Source organism: Daldinia loculata (assembly GCF_022478755.1).
Source record: "Daldinia loculata strain CBS 113971 unplaced genomic scaffold F4817scaffold_29, whole genome shotgun sequence".
NCBI classification, from domain to species: Eukaryota; Fungi; Ascomycota; class Sordariomycetes; order Xylariales; family Hypoxylaceae; genus Daldinia; species Daldinia loculata.
In genome coordinates, this window is record NW_026054883.1 from 38,724 (window position 1) to 60,473 (window position 21,750).

The following is a 21,750-nucleotide window of genomic DNA, read 5'->3' on the forward strand; positions in this document are numbered from 1 at the left end:
ATTGTTATTTAATATATTATTAAATTAAATTTTTAAATGTTTTTTTTTAAACTTTTTTACGTTAAAAAAATGGTTAATTTATTATTATAAAAATATAATGGAAAATGCGTTAAAAAAAATTAAATTTTAAATTTTATAAAATGTTAATTTAAATTTAAAACGTGTTTAAATTATTATATTAATTATTAAAAGGCTTTTTGTAAAAATTTTAATATATATTATATATGGTTTAAATTTATTAATAATATAATTAAAAAAAAAAATATTATATTTAAAAATATATATAATTTTAATAAAATTAAGTTTATAATAAAAATAATTATTATAAAAATGGTTGTAATTAATTTCGAAAAACGTTATAAATTTTATTAAATAATGTTTGGTAATAAAAAATGGTTTATGGTAATTTAATTAATTAATAATAAAAATTAAATAATATTATTTTTTATTATTATTATAAATAAAATATATTTAATTTTATAATATTATAATAATAAATTTTTATTTAATTAAATTATTAAATTATTAAAAAACGGTTGGTTTATAAATAAAATTATTTTAAAATAATTAATATATTTTAATTATTATATAAAAAAACGTATAAAAAATGTTAAATATTTTTTAATATTAAACGGTTATAAAAATTATATTTTAATAAAATTTTATAAATATTATTGCAATAATAATATTATATATTTTTATATATTTATTTATTTATTATATAAGTTTTAATTTTTAAATATAAACGTTTTTTTAATTTTAAAATATATATACGGGTTTGTTATTAAAGGTTTAATATGTTATAGTTTTATTTATATTACGAAAAAAAAATTTTTCTTAACGTTTTAACAAGTGTTTAAAACTTTTTTTACGGAAAAAAATATACGCGCCGGTTTTAAAGTTATTAAATTAATTTTATTAAACGTTAATAAAATTATTTTAAAGTTTAATATTATTAAAATATTTTATTTTTTATTTTTAAATTTTTATTTATTTAATTTATTTTAAATATTTAAAATATTAAAAAATATTAATAAAATTATTTTATAATTTTTTTTAATAAATAATAAAATTTTTATTTATTAAATTAATTTTTTAATTAAAATTTTAAAAATTATTAATAAATTAAATAAAATTATATATTAATTATTATATAAAATTATTTTATTAAAAAAAAAACCTTAAATTTTTAAAAAATAAATTACGTATTTTTTAAATATTAATAGGTAAAAAATAAATAATTATAAAAAAAAAAACTTTTTATTTAATAAAAAAAAAAAATTTTACGATTTTAAAAAAAAAGGTAATAACGTTAAAAGTAATATTATAATTTTTAAAAATGGTTTTTTAATAAAGTAATAATAAAGTTAATAACGTTATAAAATTTATAACAATATAAAATATAACGTATAAATTTATTAAATTAAATTAAAAACTTTTTATAATAAAAATTAATATAATTATAATTAATTTAAATATATTATAATTAAAAAATAAATGATTTAATTTAATAAGTTTTAAAACATAAACTTTTAATTTATATAAACTGTTAATTTATAATTTACATTATATGTAATTAAAATTAAAGTATGGATATGATAAGAAGATAAGACGGTTGATAAGATGTCTTATTAGCCCCACTTTCGCACCAATTAATTTAATCGAGCTTTAATATGACGTTAGCGGGGTTGGAAGGTGAAGGTAAAGGTTGACGGGAGCTTCCAGTTCCGCAGTCTTGCGGGGTGTTTCCATCCACTAAGGTTTTACCGTCATATCGGGCAACTGTCAGCGTGTCCCTTTTGTAGTAAGGAACAGCGCAGGACCCTGCAGATTGCGGCACTGTTCCGATCCGACTTCTAAAGTCGATTTTTTGAAAGTCGCCCATTCCGTATAAATCACTGGTTTAACTTACATCTTCCTTTTCCTATGAAAACTTCATGACCTGTCTGCTTGCATAGAGCTGCTACAGCTCGCGCCGCATAAATGATTGGTTCCACGGGTTCAATAGGCGCAAGCTTACTGCTAGCGACCTTATATTCAACTTTCGCATCGGGATCGGGACGTCAACCCTACGGCCAGGAACAGCTCCCTTTAGACAAATTCGAATACGAAGAAGCTTGTCCCGATTATACACAGTATTCGACATATCCGCATCGACCTCTTAGCGAAGGTCCTCTTGAGCTACCTTTCCAAAGGCCCGATCCTCGATGTCGCACCTTTCAGTCAGACGCTATTGAGCAAGTTATAAAGGATGTGACCTCTCGCATGAAAGACCCCGATCTAGCGCGTCTCTTCGAGAACGCCTTTCCTGTTAGTCCGACTTATAATATTCTTATTGTCGTACTTGTACGACTTTATAACGGATACAACTGACCGAGACAACGATCGCAGTCCACAACAGATACCACCGTCAAGTTCCACACGAAAGGTTCTAATAATAAAAAGAAAGCATGGAAAGACTCGTATGATGAAGGAAAGTGGGAGGGACCGCATTCTTTTGTCATCACAGGGGATATCATTGCCGAATGGCTTAGGGACTCAACAAACCAACTTTCCCCGTACCAGCCTTTAGCAAAGAAGGACCCGGCTATACACGACTTGATTCTAGGCGCAATCAACACCCAATCCGAGTATGTTATTGAATCACCATATTGTAATGCTTTTCAGCCACCCCCCATCAGCGGGTTACCCGTGTCGCATAATGGCCAGGACGATGTTGTCCATCCTGCATATGAGCCTTCGTTCGTCTTCGAATGCAAGTACGAGTTGGATTCGCTTGCGCATTTCCTCGCCCTAGCCAACGATTTCAATGACCATACGGGATCTACCGAGTATATGACATCGCGTTGGTACTTGGCATTGGAGACTTTATTAGATGTACTCGAGCAGCAGTCCAAGTCCACCTTTGACCCGGAGACGGGCCACTATCGGCGCAATGAGTACACCTTTAACCGCAACACGAACACGGGAACTGAGACACTCAACCTGAACGGTATAGGAAACCCTCTTAATAACGGCACTGGTCTTGTACGGTCTGCGTTCAGACCAAGCGACGACGCTACCATACTGGGTTTCTTCATTCCAGCAAATGCGATGATAGCCGTGGAACTGAAACGAACCGCCAATGTCCTCAGGAGTGTCGGAAAAAACGTTCTGGCCCAGACGGTCGAGACGTGGAGTCAAACGATCAACGATGGCGTTTGGGATCATGGAACCGTTCAGCATAAGGAGTTCGGTGAGATCTTCGCATACGAGGTAGACGGATACGGGTCGTCGATTCTAATGGATGATGCGAACTACCCGTCTCTTCTAGCTTTGCCCCTCATGGGTTTTCTGAAGACGAGCGACGAAACCTACCAAAATACGCGACGTATGTTACTCGCGAAAGGATCAAACCCTTATTACCTCACCGGAAAAGAATTCAAAGGCATCGGAGGTTAGCTACTTCCCTGACCATCTACGTCTAGCCCCATGCTGATTTATCTTAGGTCCTCATATCGGCCTCTCAAATGCCTGGCCTATGAGTCTTCTCATTCAGGCTCAAACTTCTGACGACGATAAAGAAATAACTGAATGTCTAGATCTGGTTCTCAAATCGGGAAAACTCGGTTTGATACACGAAAGCGTCGATGTCAATTTTTATAGCTCTTATACAAGTGAGTTTCCACATGCCATTTTCTTGGACTGCATTGCTGACGATGATTATTAGGAAGCTGGTTTGCTTGTAAGATTTAAATTGAACTTCCGGACTCCGAAGGTCGTATTATAAGGTTTGCTAACAAAACTATAGGGGCAAACGGCGTGTTTGCGGAAACGATTCTCGACCTAGCCAAGAGGAAACCACACTTAATTTTCAAAGCACCGGCAATGCCTTACGAAATATGATTTTATTGGTAGTTAAAAGTTGGGAGAGTGCCGTAGTCCTGTCGTATAGCTGCCACGTGGTAACGAGAAGTATTGTTTATAATGGCTTTGTAAGTGTCAGGGTATTATAGGTCAAAAGTAATTAACAAAGGTTTATTTATTATATAAAAGGCGTAAAGCGCTTTTGTAAAAAAATAAAAGGTTAAGCGTTATAAAATTAATATTATTATTACTTAATTTATTTATTTTAAACACTCATTTTATATATAATATTAATTAACGGGTATAAATTTTAATAATATAACGTTTATTATTTAATTATATAAACCGTTTGTTAAAAAAGTAAATTATATAAAACAATATAAAAAACGTTTTAATAACGCGTAAAAATAACTACGATTTAAAAAAAAATATTACGAAATGAAAAAAAAAACATTTTAATAACGCGTAAAAATAATTATAATTTAAAAAAAAATATCATAAAATAAAAAAGAAAAAAACTGTTATTATAACGTAAAAAGTTAATTACGACAAAAAAGTTATAATAAAAAAAAAAAAAAATAACGGTAATGTTATAAAAAAAAAAATTAACAATTTTTTAAAAAGTTTTAAAGTTAAATATTACCGATTTATAATAATAAAATTATTTATATTATAAACAAAAATTTTATTGTAAAACTTATAAAATAAAGTAATAATTATTACAAATAAAACTTTATAATAAAATAAAGTTTTATAATAAAAATTAAAATTAAAAACAAAGTTTTACGATTAACATAAAACTTTATTAATTATTTTAATTACGTTTAAAAAGTTAATTTTATTAATTATTTTAATTACGTTTAAAAAATTATAAAACTTTTTTAATAACTTTTAAAAAGTTATGTGGTTATTATAAAAAAAATTAAAACTTAAAAAAGTATATTATTAAAGTTTTTAATAAAATTTAAAAATAATTAAAAAACGCTTTAATACGGTAACAAGTAATTTTATAATAAATTAACGGTAAAATAATTATAAAAATGCGTATTTTACTATTAATTAAATATAATTAACCCGAAAAAATATATTATTAAAGTTTTTAACAAAGTTTAAAAATAATTAAAAAATATTACAATATAATTATAAAAGATTAAACATACAGTTGTTACACGGAAAAAACGGGGCTTAAAAAAATATATTGTTAAAATTTTCGATAAAGTTTAAAAATAGTTAAAAAACCTTCGAAACGGTTACCGGTAACTTTATAATAATAAAATTAATAACGAAATTAATAATAAATAAAAGTTATAATAAAATAATAATAATAATAAAGTTAATAATAAAGTTAATAATAAATAAAAGTTATAATAAAATAATAATAATAATAAAGTTAAAAAAAACGAAAAAAAATAAAATATATTTTTTATTATAAAGTAAAAACAAAGTTAATACGGAAAAGTTAACAATAAAACCATAAAACAATAACAAATTTTACAATAAAATTATAATAAAAAATTATAATAAAATAATAATAATAATAAAATTAATAATAAAGTTAATAACAAGTAAAAGCTATAATAAAATAACAGTAATAATAAAATTTACAATAATTTTTTATATTTTTTTTATACGTTTTTTTATACGTTTTTTTACACGTTTTTTTAATTAATTTTAAAAACGGGATTATAAAAAAAAAGTAACTTTATTAAAATATTATAAGTTAAAAATAATTAATAAAGGTTTATTTATTATATAAAAAGCGTAAAACGTTTTTATAAAAAAATAAAAAATTAAACGTTATAAAATTAATATTATTATTATTTGGTTTATTTATCTTAAACACTCATTCTGTGTATAATATTAATTAACGGGTATAAATCCTGACAGTAGGTATATATATGAGACATGCCACGCTAGAGCGTATTTTATCTAGATGCGGATGGTTATACTGGAAAGGCGCAATATCATTGGGTCAGTTTAATTAGTACCAGCTTGGAGGTGTATTGAATGCTTTGACTTGAGCTTAGTGACGAAGGAATACAATCTTGTGTGTAAACTTTATATGTGAGGCTATTTTATATTCCATATCTTTGATATAAAAGCATCCATACAGTCAGTCGTATGGAGCAGTATTCTGAAGGTGAGCATAAAAGTAGCATACTAACTATCCTGCAGTGTCTAAATCATGTGAACATGCCATCTCGACTCGACCGTTTACTAATAAGCGCATCTCCAAGTAAGCTGGCGGTACCTAAAAAAAATCAGGTGGCAGAAACCCAGGCAACGCGATAGATACATCCCCCTAAGTACCTACCCACGAAGTAAAGGTTATATATCTAAATTGCAAACAAACCACCAGCCGACGCCCCCCGCCCGGGCGACTCGAGGTTAGAGAAAACCCCACTGTGGTGTCTTATGCTGGACCGTTCTTAGGAATGTGACTTGACAGCAGATGCCTAACGAAGCCGGTTTTTCGTAGGTCCTTGGTTCGAATCCCCTGCCCCTATCCGAGGGGATTCGAACCTGGGGCTGAGCTTTTTTTGTAATTCTTTTTTAGGCTTTGGGGGGGATGCTTTTTGTTTTTTTAGTTGTTTTTTAGTTTTTTTTAATCTTATTTTGGAACAATGTAAAGTAAGATACGATCTGATATTTGCAGCTATAATAGTAGTAGGAATGAGACGTCTCGACTTTTAAGATGCTTAAATTATCAAAAACAACCTAGAATACTTTTTTTACTCGACTACAATAAATAGATAGATAGCACTTAGCTATTTCTATCTTCACGCCGCACGCCTCTCACGGCCACTTATAAGATAAATCCCCGCGCGAACCTCCAGCAGCGGATCGGCCGAAGCCTCGACGCCTTCAACCCTCGGGATCGGGTCGAAGATTATCCTCTTCTGCTGCGCGGCCTGATCGTCCGCTATAGACTGCAGTTCGATCGTGCCGAGCTCGACGACCCGTCGTTCTTCCGGCCACTTTGCGGTGTTATCGTCTGTCACGTCCCCGTCTTCTGCGATCTGTGCTTTGAGCTTGAACACGATCGGTCCAGATTTAAGGAGTTCTGGCACGCCGTCGTAGAGGAAAGATGGGGATTTGTCTTTTAGCGCGGCTTCGTCGAGATACGCTTCCCCAGCTGAGGGGACGATGCGGTACCGGATGAATGTCTCCTTGCCGTCTGCTGCGATGAACTTAAATGCGTTTACGCCGAAGTACTTTTCTTTGCCGAAACTGGCTGGTGTTGGCTTGGGGGCTTGGATGAAAGCTAGTGCTTTCAGGTGGGAGGCTAGGTATTCGCCGATCGAGCCGTCTTTAACTGCTGTGAAGAATTCGAGGGCGTCTTGGCCGTTTGAGCCTGGGAAGCCGTCGACGGAGTGGGTGATGATGTCTGTGTGTACGCGGCGAGGAGTCTCGGCCAGTACGAAGCGGATAGCAAAGCCGCGGGGGTTGCCGTTGGGATCGGTGTCTGGGAGTTCTGGGATTCCGGTAGAGCTGGAGAAGCGTGCGCTGATGGGAGTTGAAGGGTTGTTGAAGTGAGGTGCTTTTGAGAGTGTTTTTGCTTCTGGGGTGGGAGTAAAGGTGCCTTTTAGCAGGACGCCTTTTGCATGGGCTAGGGAGTCTTGTTAGTGCATCTTACAACATATAGACACTAGATGAATAGAGCATACCAGGTCGAAATCCGGGATGGGGTCCAAAGATTCCATGTAGTGTGCTGACTATGGCACTGCTGGTCTGGACAACATTTTCATCGGACGGGAGAGGCATAATTGTAAAGAGTACTCATTGTAAACAACTCGTAACAAGGACCTTCTTGAGCTTTACTTAGAATATTAGTCCCGCTTCTTAAGTCAAGCAGGAATTATTAAAGAAGATGTCCTCTTAGACATATTAACTCAAGGCTACGTGTCTCAAAGTTCTCATATATACCGCTCCCCTACGAAGGGTCTGATTAATCAACAACTTACCATTGGATGTTCACCATTATTCCCATCATGGCGACATCCCTCCATGTGTAGTATATTACATGCATATGTGTGGTTGCATCGAGATCTACCCCAGCTCTAAGTACAAGATGTAAGCATGTAACTTAGTAATTACTCTACACGATGATACTGAATGATAGATAGTCTAAACGGTCGTATAGTATCAACATTACTATATGAAATGTTATTAAATATAAGTTATCATACTTCTACTATTATCAAATATAGATGTGTTGAGTAAGTCTTATTTCACTATATCCATGTACTTCAAGAGAGAGACTCGTTGACGATAGCTTCCTTCATGAAGTGGAGATGTACCAGGGCGATTACTAAGGCCACTACATCACATCGAATCAGAACCTCCACAACTCAACTCCTATACGAACATATCAAAGACTAACGGTGTTTTTATTAAGCACTAACCACACAACAGCAATAAGCCAATTTTATATACATCATACCCCTGTAACAACCACACCCCCCTATTCTTCCTCGCCCGGTAGCGGCGGTGCATTCGGATCCATCATGCACTGGTCCACGCGCATCAGCTGCTTGCCGGTGGCCTTGGCGATCTGGATGAACTCCTTGAGGTAGCTAACGGTGCTATTGTACAAGTAATGCATGACGACGATGTCGCCGCCCGCCGCGACGTCCCGCTTGAACGCCTCGAGCTGCTTTTCCGGTGTGTTGGATTCGGCCCACAGCCAGTCCTCCACGTCCACGCTCCATTGCACGATATACGGGTCTTCAATGAGCGCCGCGAGACGCTGTCGCATACGCGCGCCTTCGGTGCCGAAGGGGGGACGGAAGTACTTGGGCGTCAGCCCGTTGAAGGTTTCTTTGACCGCTTCGATGTCGTTCGTGTATTCCCAGTCGATGGACGCGTCGTCTGCTAGGCCTTCTAGAGGCGGGTGCGTGTAGCTGTGCAGCGCGATCTGGTGTCCCTTGGAGGCCATCTCGTTGTAGATGGCGCTTAGATTCGTGGTTGGGTCTCTCAGGGGCGCGCCTACGGTGAAGAATGTCACGGCGATGCCTTCGTCGTCGATCGTCTTCATGACTTGCTGCGCGAACACTGGGTCGCCGTCGTCGATGGCGAATGCGAAGGAGTTGGGTCGCTTGCAGGCGAAGATGAACTGACCGGAGGGTAGTTTCTCTGGGACCTGGAAGTTCTCGGGAATCTGGTTCACGATCTCGATCTTGGAGAAGACGGTTGCGGTGGTGCTGTAGAAGCCTTTGAATGCGAAGCCGATAGCCCGCTTGCGGTCGACGTTGAAGTGGTTCAGCGGGATCCAGATATCGGTCTCGGTGCTGTACCGCGAGGCTTCAAGGGAATCCCAGGTCTCGGGGTAGGGGTAGATGTCATTGTTACACTTCTCGTTGTGCTGCTGGAGGGCAATGGTGAACAGGTTGCTTCCGGTATAAGCGACGTGGAGGTAAGACCCGTCGAACTCGGTCAAGTCCTTGCAGGTCTCGGACACTTGCGTAACCCACGTGAGATCCGAGTCGTTGGTCTGCAGCGTCATGGTGTTTCTCTTGAAAGTCACAGTCATCCCCTCGTCTGCTCCGTGCCATTGTTCCAAAGCATTTGTTTCCGAGTTGGCAAACTTGTCGATCACGAGGTTAGTAGCTTTGCTTGGAGGCGCTGGCACCGTTTCGGTAGGGTTGGATGGTTCGATAACCGCAGGGGGGACATATTCGACAACCTCGTTTCCGCAGTACAAAGCCAAGGGCCCAAAGGTAACAGGTTTGTTCAAGTTAGAAATGAAGATTGTTTCAAACTTGGTCAGATCAAGTCCCTTAAACTTGGAGAAGGGGATAGAGTATAGCTGCTCCTTTCCGTTGAAAGTCCAGCCGAGCTGTTTTGACGTCACGACGACATCGTCGGCGTTCTCGGTGCCACACTGGCCTTTTGTCGAAGAAAGCTGGACGTCGAGGGTTGTGCCAGCAGCAGCTGAGATGCGAAGCGAGATTCCTCCGTATTGTTCCGCATCGATGCAGCCGAGCTGGGTGTACCAGTACGAGTCAGTATCCACGGGTGTGAAAGTCGCCCTGTTGTTCTTGACCACGACGGACTTCATAGTACCGTCGTCGCTACTCGACTTCAGCAAGGCGTTGTAGTAGAGAAAGGTCAAGCGAGATTGGGATATAAAGTCGTCAACGAGAAGATGGTCGCACTGAGCAGCTTCTTCGCGAGCTACGATCTGCTGGACCTCTACCGCTGCCTCTGCTACCGGTGTAGGGACGGCGACAGCGGTGGCGGTGACTTGCTGTGGCACAGCTTGGCTATCGGACCAGCCTCCCCACGGGTCATCCCATGGGTTGTCGTCCCACCGTGGAGGCTCGGTCGGCCAGATAGGACGGGTAGTAGTAGTAGGCAACCCTGGGCGCTTCGTGGTAGTTGCTCGCCCCGTGGTCGTTGGTTTGCCGGGCGTGCTCCAGCTCCCCGTAGTGGTCTCCGTCGTTGTAGTAACGTCACCGCCGGGCAGAGTCACGAAGATAGTGGTCGTGACGGTGGCTGGCGGCTCGGGCTCAGTAGGGTCTGTAGTAGGCACTGGTGTGACTACAGGTGGTTCGGGGTCCTCGGGCGGCGGAACGCTAGCGCACAGGAACTGTACGTTGTCTAGCTGCCACACGTTGTCGGTGCCCGTCAAACCAGCCGAGAAGCCGTACCATACGACACCAACGACTCCATCCAGGCCAGCTCCCTCCCAGCTGTTCAGCGGAATGTTAATTGTCTGTAGAGAACCGCCAAGGCCGTCGAGGGTGTAGTAGGAGCTCTGGTACTCAGTGCTGGAGCATTCGGCGACGGTTTGTAGCTCAATTGAGACAGAGGCCGCTTCGGGACCCTTGATATTAAATGATATGGAGTCATATCCGAGCGCCACGGTGTCTAAACAGTCAAACTGCTCGTAGATATACGATACATCAATGTTGTTGGGTGTGAATGTTAGGATGCCGCCATCAGTGCTGGTGGCGTTCATGGTCTGGTCATCTGTTCAGGGGTTCAGCACTTAGCCCTGTGAAAATCGTTAGAGAACAATCTTACCGCTCGTAGCTCCCTGCAGGGAGTTCTCGCCAGTCTCCCATTGAGAGAAATCGTCTACCAGCAAATGCGCCGCGCACGTCTCGACCGGGGCCGGAGGTGCCGAAGAAGTTGAAGGCGCCGGGGCCGAGCTAGGCGGTGCCGGGGCCTCGGTGGAAGACGGTGGGGGTGGTGCGGGAGCTTCGGAAGAAGTCGGCGCAGGGACCGGCGTTAAGGTCTCTGGGGGAGTAGGAGCCTCCGTAGAAGCAGGTGGTGGTGGTGGGACCGGTGTTTCGGTTGACGCGGGAGGAGCGGGAGGAGCAGGTGTCTCGGAGGAGATGGGAGGAGCATCCTGTCTCTTGGGCAGTCTAGCACCCGATACGCCGCTCACGAGCAAGGCGGCGGTGATGTCGCCAATAACCTTAGTGAACCTCATGATGAGTCCCTGGATGGCTCAAGGCTGGACGATCGTCCAAGATTCAGGTCGTCTAGCAGCATGACCCAGACTTATATTGACAGGTCTGATCAGGGGTCATCCTCGCTTAACAGGAGAATTTTTCTCTTTCCAGTAGACAAGATCCAAGGTTACATGTGGATTGGATCGTAAGGGTGCATTGGAATGGCTAAATGAGCTCTGTTCTCAAGCAATATTGGCTGAACCCAAGATTGCGAATCTGCATGTCCCAGACAGGGTTCTCCACAGTCTCGATCTGATGGGTTATACAGCAGCCAGGAACACGAGCAAATTAATATAAGAGTCCGCAGTTATAACTGGTGGAATACCCGGATCGGCATGTTGGAGGCTTTGAAGAGATTTCCCCTTCTTCTTTTTCTGTCAAAATGCCAGATCTGGGCTCGCTACATAGCTCCAGGGGGTACCATCTATCATTGTTGCTACACTACAGATGCACATTAATGTTGTAGCTAGAAGCTTTCTTCCTGAGGTAAACTTACACATAACATCAGACCTCAACTCCGACCCCTATAAAGTCATTCGACTTGTCATGATACCAACTGTAATCCTGCGAGATATACGAGGTGGCTTGCATTCAATAATGAGCCTAGCTGAGTACGGATGCATACAATAAGCCGGTCGGCAAAATGCCAAGAGGAGAATAAATAGAATGGCGTCCATAGCGCCGGCATAGGACATTAGAAAGCATCTTGTAGCTAGCCAGCCAACCGCTAGGGCTAGCACGCTGCCGCCGGTCAGCATTCGAGTTCGCGCTAGAGACGCTTCCAGCCGGGAGCATCGACGGTGGACCAAGCGGACGAGGCCTCGTCAGCTCAATATACACGTATGAGGGAAGATGGCTCGACTATCGCGAATCGGTCGGCACATATGCAGCAGGGGGGTTAGAACATATACGGCATTTCTGTGTGGGTGTGTATATGTGTGTGCGGTGCCTGGGCGGGTCGGTTCGCTTACGAGCAGAGCTTGTCATGTTAAAAGGTGTAAGACGGCAGACGGGCAGAAATGTAGGGTAACACTGCAGACAGTAAACGCGAGCCCTACTGCGGCCAGTATTGCCAATTTATCCTATTGCATGTTCAGCCGCCTTGGCAAAAGTCGCAAACACGTTGTTTGAGGTTTATATTACACATTGGAATTCCCTTTTTATCAGACCATCTCTAATCCAGTTGTGTTCTCGATGGCAATATTCTTTTCTGTCCCTTTGTTGTTAGGTACTTGATATGTGTGGCCAAATTCATGACCGGCAGCTTACAGCATGAGATTGGGTCTAGATCTCTTACGATCTCGTCCGAGCTTTACCTAGATCTCGATTGTTATCTGAGTCATGTTATTTCCCCTTTTTAACAAGCCTCCTTTTTAAAAAGCTTCCTTTGCTAACAAGAGCTCTATTTTGTTTAAAGTGTCATGTAAGTAATCATCGCGCTACCAAATATCAATGATTACCGTTTTCGGCCAACTAGTACAGTATCAGCCAATCAGCTTCCTCATGTACTGGCTAGGGAGTCAACTTGGAAATAGTTACCTGTTAGGTCTCTCAAGTTGGATATGGCTCCTACATTAAAGTAATGCATGTTGAATTGATTATATATTTTTACCTCTGTTAATCATTATTGAACTAACAAGTTCCGAGGTTTAGGTTCGCCTTCCACTTATTACATCGCTGTAGCTGAAAATTAATTCGATCAAACCTCTCACATAACTACCTTTCTTCAACAGCCCAATAGTTTAATCTAACCTGTAGACCCGTGGTAAGGCAGTAAGCGAAATATGCAAATGTCTTTGCTTAGTGAATAGACAGGTACGCAGCAATATCAAACGTCCAACTGCCGGATCTACTGCAACTAGGAACGTAGTAAGGCTAGGGACAGAAAGACTAGGGAAGCTACCGGTAAATTACGGGTGAATGAATCTCAGCCGGTAGCAGGTAAAGGTGCTATTGTCAAAAGTGCGTGGAAGCTGGATGGGCGCGTAAGGCGCATTCGCTGAGTTGCCTTCTGCTGGACAGATGCAACGTCCCATCTCACGTAACACCGAATGGAAGCAATCGCGCTTTGCTATTCTGTTGGGTGAATTGATGTATTTATGGAGGATACGTTGATTTTAATCTTCGTAAAGAATGGTCTCGACTTCAGTGTTGCCAATTAAATGATGATTTATATATGCCGTGCGTGTCTAAGAGACGTGTATAATAGCAACAGTGGCTTAAATGTGTAAGCACGATTAGAATATAAACATCAAGGTGTACCTATACGAATAGCATGGCAAGGTAAACTTAGAACTATCGTAGTGCGCATTTGTGGGTTAGTCTAATTGTGTCCGGCTCGCAATTGTATAACTTGTCGAATTCAAATGCACCGAAAAAATGTTTCAATGGGATATCTCTAATGACTCCTTACGTCACCTTATCCATGTTGAAATATCTCCAAGACTTATGGAAGTGTGGCTTTACTTGTCGCTTCTATAATAGCCATTGGAAGTCACTCGGTCGGTCGAGTTGGTTACTAATTTTAATCGAAACTAGGCTAAATTTGCTAAAATTTTAAAGACGTATAAAGCACAAAGACTTCTTTTTAATATCTTCCAACTTTTAACAATTATGATTGTACAAGTTTTAAAGGATTGGAAGGTTGGACTTCGATGTTCTGTGACCCGCATTTTAAGTTTGCATCAGCCTCAATTACTGCTTGACTTGACTGGGGCTGCTGGGGTAAATTGTGGCTCTGCTATCGGATAACGGATACCCAGGCCGGGACGTTAATTCTGGCTGACTTTCTGGCTGACTTTCTGGCTGACTCCGTTGTACCCAATTTTGTTTAATTGAATGTTGAATGGGAAACTTGACATCGCCAATGTCGAACCCAGATGCGCAATTCGGAACACAGGATTTGCTTGTCTAACCCCTATGAAATTATAACAAACCGTATCACGTCGCAGCGCTGCAGACATCTCACCGCTCTACAATATCCACAACCGCCGTCCTTCTTACATCCGTCCTAGATCGTCATATACAGATGCGACACTCAGCGGTCGAGTCGTTTCGAGGGCCAGAGTACCGTAGGCATACCTGTCCGGCTTGATGCCGCCTTCCGACTATGATTCACAGGATGGGAGTGGATCACTCCCTGCATCCCCCGTAGCCGCCTCCATCTCGAGGGTTCAGAAAGCCCGCCATACTCTTAACGATGTCTCGCCATCTCTCTTCCGCTCCGAATTCAGCCTCCCTTACCGACGGTCTCATCCCTCCGCTGCCTCTCTCTACGCATCTACTCTATCGCCACCCGCTTCTCGCTCCCAGTCGCCTGTCGGTCGCCCACCGTCGCGAATAGCCGCCGGTTCTATATTTGGCGCAGCTCCGAATAACGGCCTCGCACTCGCTTCTGGCGCAGGGGACAGCCCGGGCGATCCGCTCAACCTCATTCTTGGGGCATTCGTACCGCATGTCGCGGTATATACCTCCGAAGATACCGATGTCTTGTTAAAAGAGAAGGGGTTTAACCGCGGTCTGTGGGAACTGCTTAGACCCTTCGGAGAGCGCGTCCAAGGAAAAGTTATAATACGGGATAGCAACGGGTCGAGTAGGACATACGAAGACTACTCAATACACTTTGTCCGGTTTGGAGAGGGTATTGTGCATCCGGAACCCGTGACAACCGGTTTAAGACCTGCGTCAGCCCCGAGAACAAATGGAGCCTCGGAGAAGTCCAGCGGCCCCGGGAGGGGACAAGGGATCACGATCCCGGATGTCGAGGCCGTCGTGGATCGCCACCTAAGTTATGCCGAAGAATCATTCTTTAGCTTACCTCAGAGCCCTACCAATAACGGTCTAGATATCGACGTAGCCTCACCGTATTACGCTTTATATTTACGTAGATTGCTCTCGGGCCTGCCCCTGGTACCGCACGAAACATTCGCGCATCCGGTTGCTTGTGTCATCGCAATAAGCTCCCGGAATCCGACTCCAATCGAAACTCTCAGACGGTTATACACCGAGTCTAGCACGGGTGACAGACGTTTACCCAACTGGGTTGATGCTGAGTTTTTACGTTACTACGTCCTTGTCCACGAGGAAGAGAGGGATGATATAACGAGATCTATGTCACTTTTTGATCAGATGAAGCGCAGTCTCGGCCTCCACTGCCATTTGCTTCGGATAAGGGGAACGCAAAGTGCTGCTACCGACGATGACAGCATACCACTTCCCCGGAGCGAGTGGATGTCGGCTGCAGAAGAATTAGCCGACCTTCGAAGGAGCGAAGACCAGGAGGACTTTGAAGATCCAACGAGGTACATATTTGAGTCAGATGCAACTGCAATCCGCACCTTTATCCGCGAAATGGTTACGCAATCTATAATACCTACGATGGAGCGTCACGTGTCTGTATGGAATGACCAAGTAGCCTCGCGCCGAAGGGGACTTGCAGGCCGGTTTGTTGGCTTGACCAAACGATGGGGTTTTGGAAACAATCCTAGGTCATCAGTCTTGGGTCAGAGCTCGGGGAGTAATTATGATTCACTCGGATTCTATCGCCAAGACGCCGCTGAAGCCATAATGCGGAAGTTGGCCGACTATGCCTTTATGCTACGAGACTGGAAGCTAGCCCATTCCACATACGAGCTTCTCCGTACTGACTTCAATAATGATAAAGCATGGAAATATCACGCGGCGGCAAGCGAAATGTCTGCTATTAGTCTCCTCATCATGCCTCAAAACCTATCGGCCAGATCAAGAGCGGAAACAATAGACACGGCATTTGAAGCAGCCTGTTATTCGTATATCACACGTTGCAGCGCACCATACGGCGCGCTACGATGTCTCGCTCTTGGCCTGGAGCTCTTACGCCTACGCGGTGGTTCTAATATTGATAGTGCCGCGAAATGGGGGATTCGCCTATTAGAGAGTAAGATATTAGGCCCCGTAGGAGACGCGCTGATCAAGGAACGACTGGCGGTTTGTTATGCATCTAAGCAGGGCATGGGGACACATCTCTGGGGTGGCAGGCGGAGGAAGTCGGCGCTGTGGAGTGCGCTTGGCGCTGAGGCATGGCTGGTGCAGTCGAAATACATCCAGGCGCAACGATGTCTCAACGAGGCGCGCAAGACATACTCGGACCTCCCGAGCGGAAACGGCATTGATAAGTTCAATTATGCCAGCGCGTTCCTGCTCGGCATTGGAAAGCAGCTTAACGACAATCTCGAATCAGATGACCAGGGTGACGATGCAGATAGTGGTGACGAGAGCGATGTCGTGGACGAGGAAAGCGAGGCCCTAAATATGAGGGGGAGGCGCATTAGTACGCTAGGACTTCCCGGGGGCGCGGCCGGGGCGGGCTTGGAGACGGCGCCGCTGAAAGCGCAGCTTGACGCGTCCGAAGAACAGGATACAGGCGAGGCTAAGGACGATTTTGGTTAGGTACCTAGGTGGTTAGACGGGGGGACGGCGCGGTATATGTTAGGGGAAGGGGGTTCTTGAAGGTTATTGATATAGCTATTTATTTGTATGAGGGTAATTAGGGGAATGATTACTTTTGTTGTAATGAAATAAGGGGTCTTGTTTAAAGGTCCCTTTTTGAGTTTGATGAATGCTTTTTCGTTTTGACTTGTTTCGTGAGGGCGTGTTGTGAATATAAGATAGGAGGGATATTGTGCTGTAGACTTGGGCATTTGTAGATTTGATGGATTTATCACATGGAGCAAGAAGGTAAGGAAACAACTTCGTTATCCCGCACTCGAAACAGGTAGATACCTATGGAAGCCTATGTCTATGCATATTAAAAGTACTTTTCTTCCTAGATATCTTATCTGGTTCTTGGATAGTTGGTTTACTGACTTAATATCTACAGATTTACTAACTATGGTATATGTCAGCATGTTCTAGGCTACGAATTTACCTGCCTACAATGAATTGTATGAGTATAGTTAGCACTAAATCAACGGCTTAGATCAAGTTCGAATTTATACAAAGAAAGCCAATATCCCTATCCTACGGTATTCCTCATCTTTATAGATACGGGGCAGGTACCTATATGGGCAGTTTCTCGCCAGCTGATACCAATACCCAAGGCTTCCTCTATATTCTCTTCCTAGAGCCTCTTTATGCTCACTTCGACTTCAATAACGTCGGTACCCAGGAAAGAGGCTCGTGCAATGTTGGCCGAAACTTGAAACCGATGCGAGTCGGACCCGTCTATTACCTTTAAATCGTCGTTGCGCTTATTTATTAGAAAATAATGCATAATGTAATTTCGGATAGACTCCTGGCCCTTTAGGGCCGTTATAATGTCCACGACTGTACATCTGGTAATTTCGCCGAATGCATATTTTTTGTGGTTGTCCTTAACGTAGAGGAATATGTCAAGCGGAGATAGTACATTGCATACGAGTTTATCCCAATTGCTCCAGATTAGGAAAAAGGCCGACGATTTATTTTGGAAAGCTACCACGTAGAAGACTGCGCCTGGTAAAGTCCGGTGTCGAGCATCAATCCATTGCGGTTCTGAGTCTATGATACTGTATTGGAAGCCGTCCATGTTGTATTGATTGACTTGCGAGATCCTTGACAGCCTGAGGTGCGTGTTGCTGAGGGAGTTATTTCCCAAAAGGTACGGAGGCACAATATTGATCTTCTCTACCGAGGGCTTTTTAACGCCGATAGTACCTGAAAGTGGTCAGTGGTCAGCGGACTGGGAACGCATAGAGACGTATTATTCCCTACCTTTCTTGAAGAGTCTATGTTTCCCATCACTACCTTTCCCGGGGGTAATAGCTATCATGCTACCAGATAGTTCGAGACTGTAGATGGTGTGCGTGAAAAGTCGGTAGAACATATTTTTACCTATATGTAATTTCACCAAGGGGAGAGCAGGTCTAGAACTTAAATCGTATCCCATGACGCAGTCTAGGACTGCGAGCCATAGGTCTCTATGTCTCTGCTCAAATCCGGGAGGGGCAGGGTATAAAATTACCGTTAAAGACAATCCAGTTGGTGCCATTTCCATTTTGGGGCTTGGTACTCGATAAGGTGGCCATATTGGCCTAACATAGAAATCGCTTAGGTGGAATTGCGACGGGGCGGTTGCCAAGATGTTGTTGTCTGCCGTGTCAGTAGTATCATAAGGGGCGCACCAAGCTAATATGGACTGGTCATCCGACCGCTTGAGGATTTCCTCCTGTAGTCGGCGAAAGGCCTCCCTTATGCCCTCCCCGTATATTAGGGCCATATGAACATCGAAGATCCCGAGTAGGCAGTATGCCATATCTTCCGCTCGAGTCGTTTGTCTTGAGGAAGCCCATCTCATTTTCTGTGCTACACAGTAATTTCCGAATATACTACTAACGGAATCAATTTCAACGTCACAACTTTTGCATCGACGCGAATAATCATCTTTCACGTGTTCCTTCCAGGGCTTATTGTTAACGGTATGATTTAATGTCAGGATATCCATATCAATGCCAGTTCGTTCTAATACATAGGTAAGCAAGTAGTTAGGAAAATACCAAATTTAGACCAAGGATGAATGCTAACCTGCGATTTGAGGAGAAAGTGTATAACGGTCACCTAGTAGCTCCCAGTACTTGTTGTAGAAACGAACATCATGTGGAGCAATTAGCTCTTGCAACGTCCATCCACGGGTAAGCCAGCGGCTTATGGGAAAGTCGGCCAGGTCTCGAATATCTTCTAGAAATGCGTAACAAACACTCGCAGACTCATACCACGCAAACATAGAGTTTATAGATTCGGAAAGCTCGGCACTGCTGCTCTTATCTATACAGCACGTATCGATCCAAATGTATTTATATCCATCTAGCTTAGCCCGGTAACAGCTGTCCTCGACCTTTTTGAATCCTCGTTTCTGTTTCCATATCGAATCCTAGATGTCAAGCCGAGTCAGTGAATAGAGAATTAGGAATGTACGTTGTCAGCGAGATATAGGGGTTATATGTAGACCTTAAACCTACCTGGTGATTTTCTACATCTTGGAAGAGAACTTCTCCGTCACCCCAAGTATGGGAGAGAATTGCATATGGAGGTTTGAATTCGCCTATGAACTCTTCTAAGTGAAATGATGTAGTGTTTAAGAGCCGCATTATGAGTATTAGGATGAATCCTAGAGTTGAAGTGAAAGAAGGGTTAGATGCCTGGAAAGGAGGTTATGTACCTCCTAAGGTAGCGAAACTTGAACGAGGCTATACTTAACTTCCCCATCAACAACTCAGCAGCGTAGTAGCGACCCGAATTGAAGATCAGTTAGGTACGAGGCGCAGCCTTGTTAGAGGTAGACTTAATTGGCCCCGATAGAATATGCATGGTGGATGGGGTTGAATTGAGGCTATAGTAACTTAATTAATTTAATTGGTCGGTCTAGCTTTTTCCCTTCTAGACATTTCCTGGACCCCTTGTATTAGTTCAAGGGGTCGTGATGTAGTCGTGTGCTAGTCAAGAGGATAATAGATGACAACAGATGTTTAAAGAAACCAGGCACCAATAGCGCAACTGATGTCTTAAACCTAAACGTTATATGATTGAGCAATTGTAAATTATCGAGTAATGATTCGCTCCTTGGTGAGGGAAGACAATGCACCGTGAACTAATAGGCACTACAACCAACCAAGTGGCCTTGAAAATGATGCGATATTTTGTATATTCAACACGCACAATTCTATCTAATAACTACTGGGAACATCAACCATAATCTGGTTACGATAGTAACCGCCGAATTCCAAACGCTGCAAGCTTGCCAAAAAGATTCAAACCCGCCCACTCATATCGAGGTCGACAAGTTACTCGAGGTTGAAGCTAGTGGCGCCGACGTAGTTCTGGACAACAGCGTTGGGCTCGTTGGTGGTCTTGAGCTCGGCGTTGGGGATGAGGTGGGAGCCGGACTGGTTGCTGGAGGGGGTGACGGGCTGGGTGACGGTGATAGTCAGGCCGTCGGCGCCCTTGGTCACGCTGAAGGTCCTGGACGACTCCTGGCAAGTACCCTTCTTGATCTCGGGGAGCTCACCACCGGGACCGGCGGGGCCCGAAGCAGAGCACTTGACCCCAGTGGTCTCCATGGTGCCGGGCTGGATGACGGTGAAGGAGTACCTGGAAGTTTATTAGTACACTGGTATGTATAGTATATAGGGATCGAGAATAGTACTTACACGCACTGGGTGCTGTGGCGGACGCAGCCAGCCGAGAACTCGGAGACCGAGAAGACGGTGTCACGCTTGTCGACGGTGACGGCGGCAGCGGTAGCAGCGAAGAGGGTAGCGGCGGAGAACTTCATTTTGAATGTTGGGGGTTTTTTTTTCGGGTGAACGAAAGTTAAGTGAGTTGATTAGGTTGATGAGTTATTAGAGAATGCTTGAATGTGATTGCGTGATGATGAGGCTGAAAAAGAAGAAACATACTCGGACGCACGAAGGGTCTTTATACTGATTCTATCTGGGGTGAGTCTCGTCGCGAGTGGAGTAAAAAACAGGTTGATCCGCGGTGCCAGTGACGATGGGCATGAACTCCAGCTCGTATTGAGCGGGGGTCGTGACAACGTTGCCCCCTTTTCCATATAGCTCCTTAGTTTCTAGTACCAGTTTCAACTACTTTTGTATACACCCTAGTAGATGATGGTGGTTCTTTGGATTCCATGATGCCGGATATTTACATTTGTTGTCAACGTTACGTAAATTTACAAGGTTAGAATACGAAGGGTTTCGTCGTAGGGCTAGTACATAACGAGGAGATCGCCGGGGGTGTCTTTGAATAGCCTATGTAGCTTGTTAGTCGATAGGTAGGTATGTATTGGAAACCGCTAAAACCGCTATCAGAACTACTTGTCATGGTTACATTGGTTCTAGAAGACTAGGTACCTAATCTCTTCCCGCGATAAACAAGAAGGCTGAATTGGTCGAAGTAACATTTCCCGCATGTAACTTAACCACGTCATTTCTCTTTCTCTGCCGATACCCCGGAGTTGGCATCCGCAACGGCTGGGGCGAACTACCGGCAGCTGAATACGAGGTGTTACGACCTAACTTAGCTTTAACCCGGAGCCAATCACCGTCAACTAAGTCTATATACGTGGTACTATACCCAAGGAACTGGAGTTTCACAATCAGCCCTCTTAGGATCTTCACTCAGCTACCTCAACAATATCTTGTTACATAGTACACAAGTACATATGTAGATAGTATGTCTACCAAGAGTCATTAGGATAGGTAGAATTAGTGCTATGAAAATGTTTTATTGAGTAGTTACATAGTTGCATAGTAAACTAACTATTTAGTTTATATTTCTACGGACGTCTTCCTATTAACGTTGCACTATATTATAGAAAGTACCTAAGGTACCCAACGCGAGATTCAGACGAATGAAACTTGACAGCTCATGCGATGTCAAATAGGCTATCTGATCGAATCTATTATCAAATCTAAAGATTTTCCAC

The 21,750-nt window shown here is 42.3% G+C and overlaps 6 protein-coding genes across 6 annotated transcripts; 2 read left to right on the forward strand and 4 right to left on the reverse strand.

The window, feature by feature from the left end:
* The first annotated feature begins 1,683 nt into the window (after positions 1 to 1,683).
* On the forward strand, positions 1,684 to 4,101 carry F4817DRAFT_339616 (glycoside hydrolase family 125 protein). Its single transcript, XM_049303566.1, has 5 exons — positions 1,684 to 2,310; positions 2,392 to 3,436; positions 3,489 to 3,656; positions 3,710 to 3,724; positions 3,791 to 4,101. Exons 1-5 carry the CDS (start codon positions 1,984 to 1,986, stop codon positions 3,883 to 3,885), a joined length of 1,650 nt encoding a protein of 549 aa, XP_049158314.1. The 5' UTR covers positions 1,684 to 1,983; the 3' UTR covers positions 3,886 to 4,101.
* A 2,377-nt stretch (positions 4,102 to 6,478) lies between these two features.
* F4817DRAFT_339618 (catalase related protein) lies at positions 6,479 to 7,781 on the reverse strand. Its single transcript, XM_049303567.1, has 2 exons — positions 7,515 to 7,781; positions 6,479 to 7,456 (listed from the first exon to the last, which is right to left on the reverse strand). The coding sequence occupies exons 1-2, from the start codon at positions 7,609 to 7,611 to the stop codon at positions 6,627 to 6,629; spliced, it is 927 nt and encodes a 308-aa protein (XP_049158315.1). The 5' UTR covers positions 7,612 to 7,781; the 3' UTR covers positions 6,479 to 6,626.
* A 530-nt stretch (positions 7,782 to 8,311) lies between these two features.
* On the reverse strand, positions 8,312 to 11,287 carry F4817DRAFT_359188 (carbohydrate esterase family 4 protein; the record flags this gene model as incomplete). Its single annotated transcript, XM_049306125.1, has 2 exons — positions 8,312 to 10,821; positions 10,876 to 11,287. 2 exons carry the CDS (start codon positions 11,285 to 11,287, stop codon positions 8,312 to 8,314), a joined length of 2,922 nt encoding a protein of 973 aa, XP_049158316.1.
* A 2,439-nt stretch (positions 11,288 to 13,726) lies between these two features.
* Positions 13,727 to 17,075, forward strand: F4817DRAFT_339639 (ER-golgi trafficking TRAPP I complex 85 kDa subunit-domain-containing protein). The gene is given in 2 exon segments (XM_049303568.1): positions 13,727 to 14,084; positions 14,097 to 17,075. 1 exon segment carries the CDS (start codon positions 14,403 to 14,405, stop codon positions 16,734 to 16,736), a length of 2,334 nt encoding a protein of 777 aa, XP_049158317.1. The 5' UTR covers positions 13,727 to 14,084; positions 14,097 to 14,402; the 3' UTR covers positions 16,737 to 17,075.
* A 161-nt stretch (positions 17,076 to 17,236) lies between these two features.
* Positions 17,237 to 19,500, reverse strand: F4817DRAFT_125204 (HET-domain-containing protein). Its single transcript, XM_049297685.1, has 4 exons — positions 19,283 to 19,500; positions 18,849 to 19,194; positions 18,039 to 18,785; positions 17,237 to 17,981 (listed from the first exon to the last, which is right to left on the reverse strand). The coding sequence occupies exons 1-4, from the start codon at positions 19,409 to 19,411 to the stop codon at positions 17,407 to 17,409; spliced, it is 1,797 nt and encodes a 598-aa protein (XP_049158318.1). The 5' UTR covers positions 19,412 to 19,500; the 3' UTR covers positions 17,237 to 17,406.
* A 448-nt stretch (positions 19,501 to 19,948) lies between these two features.
* On the reverse strand, positions 19,949 to 21,092 carry F4817DRAFT_339641 (hypersensitive response-inducing protein). Its single transcript, XM_049303569.1, has 2 exons — positions 20,471 to 21,092; positions 19,949 to 20,411 (listed from the first exon to the last, which is right to left on the reverse strand). Exons 1-2 carry the CDS (start codon positions 20,593 to 20,595, stop codon positions 20,105 to 20,107), a joined length of 432 nt encoding a protein of 143 aa, XP_049158319.1. The 5' UTR covers positions 20,596 to 21,092; the 3' UTR covers positions 19,949 to 20,104.
* Between the last annotated feature and the right edge of the window lie 658 nt (positions 21,093 to 21,750).